The sequence below is a fragment of the Morone saxatilis genome, unplaced genomic scaffold (assembly GCF_004916995.1).
Source record: "Morone saxatilis isolate NCDOM2014 unplaced genomic scaffold, NCSU_SB_2.0 Contig6, whole genome shotgun sequence".
Taxonomy (NCBI): Eukaryota; Metazoa; Chordata; class Actinopteri; family Moronidae; genus Morone; species Morone saxatilis.
Window position 1 is genome coordinate 11,089,470 of NW_023340206.1, and position 3,203 is coordinate 11,092,672.

At 40.9% G+C, this 3,203-nt stretch overlaps 1 protein-coding gene across 2 annotated transcripts in view; it reads left to right on the forward strand.

The window, feature by feature from the left end:
• The first annotated feature begins 221 nt into the window (after positions 1-221).
• pjvk (pejvakin) overlaps positions 222-3,203 on the forward strand; it is a 4,226-nt gene continuing 1,244 nt past the window's right edge. For both annotated transcript variants that reach the window (XM_035677921.1, XM_035677922.1), the window contains exons 1-4: positions 222-432; positions 994-1,189; positions 1,731-1,872; positions 2,302-2,419. In XM_035677921.1, coding sequence (XP_035533814.1) covers positions 222-432; positions 994-1,189; positions 1,731-1,872; positions 2,302-2,419 — 667 coding nt within the window. The remainder of the gene's footprint in view (positions 433-993; positions 1,190-1,730; positions 1,873-2,301; positions 2,420-3,203) is intronic.

Genomic DNA, 3,203 nt, shown 5'->3' on the forward strand with positions numbered 1-3,203 from the left:
ACAGGAAGCTGCAGGCCTAACAGTGACCTATCAAGTTAACACACACCATCCCATATTCCCTTACACACTACCTGCATTATTTAACGCTTTACGAGTCTGAAAGAACACTCCAGAATTAGCAGCTCTGAGCTCTCCAAACAAGACCAGCGACATGGATCCAGCAGTGCTGTAGTCTCCCTTGGAGGTGTTTTCCCTGGTTTCATACTTATGAAGCATTTGAAATGTTCGCAGCAGCCACTAAGAACTTTGTGAAGCAGGTCGGGGACACGGGGAGGTTGATCCCCGTTCCGAGCCTGAGCGAGGCCGACCGCTACCAGCCCCTCAGCCTGGTGACGAGGAAGAGGAAGAGGCATTTCTGGAAGAAGAACAAGTACGCCTCAACCCCTTTCTCCCTGAAAGACATCCTGGTAGGGGAGAAAGAGATCACAGCAGGTAATGAAACAGAATTAGGAGAATCAACTTGATATTTTTGAGTATTTGTTCTTAAGTGTTGTTAAATTTGGCCTATCAAATAATCTTTTAACATACATGTTCCCATTTTTATCCCTTTAAGTAACACTGAGTGAGAAATTATAATAAATCTAACACATGTACACATTTTATACACATTGAAGAATACCTACTTTGAGTGTACTATTACGTTCTTCGATTGTTACTGCTGATGCATTGCAAACAATTTTTGAAAGTTACTTTAACTAAAAACATTTCTTTTTAAGACAAACTAAGTACAAAATTAAGTCAGTGTTACATCTACTAAAGCTACTTGATCAAGAATTGTTTAAATTACAAAATTAAGTTAGTTTTGCTTAAAAATACTTGATAAATAAACTTATGTTCATCAAGTTCATCATATGTTTTGAATTTGAAATATTAATTTGTAGCTGTGACTTTAAACTGTAGTAGGGCAAATATATAAAGAAGCAGATAATGGAAATACTGAAGTTTACAATAAAAAATGAATAAATAGGAACTATTTTTTGTTTTCTGGAACAGGAGTGTCTTCTTATCAGCTCCTCAACTACGAGGACAAATCGGACGTAGCTCTCAATGGCCGATTAGGAAACCACCTCATCAACGATGTGGGGTTCAACATCAGCGGGTCGGACTCTGTGGCCGTCAAAGCCTCCTTCGGCATTGTGACCAAACACGAGCTGGAGGTGCCCACCTTACTGCGAGAACTCAACTCCAGGTAGCACAACGTGCTTTCAACAGCTGCTCAGTGTACGCTCTTATCTTCATCATGGTGCTACTTAACTGATCAGTGTCATCTCTGTAATGTTTAATTAATAAGTTATATCATCTTTGTTTCTATTATTTATTTAGCTTTTTGAAAAAGAGAGATGAGCTAGAAGTATTAAGGGATCAGCTCATGAGTTGGATTTCCATAAATATATTTTTCTAAAAGCAAATTTGACAGTTAGATATCTGGATTAATTTTTCCATAAGTTGATACCTGACCTCTGACCTCCTTGTGACAGAGGGAATGTGAGAAGAGGGTTTCCCTGTAAGGATGAATAAATGATCATGTTATTCTACACTGGTACACATACAGAAGCTACATACATGAGGTCAACGTGAGACAGTAAATGGACTGTAGATGTCTGGCCTAAAGGTCTGTTGTAGTTGGAAATATCTGTTAGCCACAAGAATGCTAATGTAACTTACTGTTTCTTCAAGGTTCTTCACGATTTATAGCTACATGAAACCATTTTCCTTTCCCTTTTTTTCAGGAAAGTGGACCTGGATCACTGCCTGGTCCGTCAGTCCAAGGAGAGCAGACGCAGTGTTCTTTGTGTCGTTGTGGAGAGCATCCGCACCACACGTCAGTGCTCCCTGACCGTCCACGCCGGGATGAGAGGGACCACCATGAGGGTAAAAACACACACAAACACAAGTGTTAATATGGCGACGCAGTACATGGACAACCCCGACCGACCACCACCGGCAATTCATCCCAACCTGTTCCCAGTTTACTGCTTCATCAAGTCATTCAATTTCAAATTCATTAGGTTTAGGAGTCCGACCTTATAAAAATATCAAAATATTTTAAATATTTTAAAAAAATACTCCCTTGCTCAAGCAGATACAGCTAATGTTGGCTAATGTTAGTCATTGTGTTGTTAGCAAATATAAAATATAAGTTTCTGAGACAGTTTGCTGACTCCTCTCCACCTGTGTCACCATGCTGCAGTTTGGTGTTTATTATTATCCTGTAATTATGAGAAATAATGAGATATCTGTAAATCAAGATTTTCAAGATGCCTCACCAGACTTTGTCTCAAGCTGCTGATTCTTTCGCAGTTTCAGATCGACGACGGCAGAAATCCCAAAGGTCGGGACAAGGCCATTGTCATCCCGGCTCACACCACCATCGCCTTCAGCATCTGCGAGCTGTTTGTTCGACTGGACGGACGCCTTGGTAGGAACGATACCGGCATCAATCCTCATACATTCCCACTTCTCTAACAGATTTTTATACTTAGTTAGACCCAAGTTTGATGACCCTCTAAGAGAGTTTTCTAGTCCCTCAGACAGTTTTCAGACTCAGATTGACCCCCCAAGGCAGCTGGGAAAGACTCTTTTTATACCTCTCTCACCTATACCTATACCTATCTCATTAGAGACACATCTGCTTAGATCAGATTGTGTGTGGTGATAATATACCTAGCGAACGTGTGTCCCCTCCTTTTGAAATGAGTGTTAGAGAGTAAAGATATTCTCAGCTGAAATTAGAAACTGCACCTTCCAATGTTTTGCCAACTCCGACTTTAATCCACGACAAACAGAGAGTGTGGTGAACGTCAGCGGGGGCACTTAAAGGATGAGGAGTGTGGTTATTGTGGAGATTTAAGGCTTAACTCCCTTCAAGGTTGAAAGCTGCGTCCCACATGAAAAGCTGTGGTTGCATCAGTTGTGGTTAACACCTGAGGCTCCTCAGCGCTCTTCACGCCATACAATTCTTTTCTTAAATTGTACGCTGTAAAAATTTCTCCACCCCTAAACATTAAAGGGATCTTTTATTTCTTTAGAGTCGAGGTTAAATGATGAATTCACTCTAAAAAGTCACAAACATGGAAGGCTGCTTTATCTCAGAGGGTTAGAGTGGGTAATTTGTATCATCTTCAGGCCTACGGTGTATTAATCAATAAGGCCTCGCGACCCCACATAAAGCTTTTTGCGACCCCTAGTGGGTGTCCTGACCC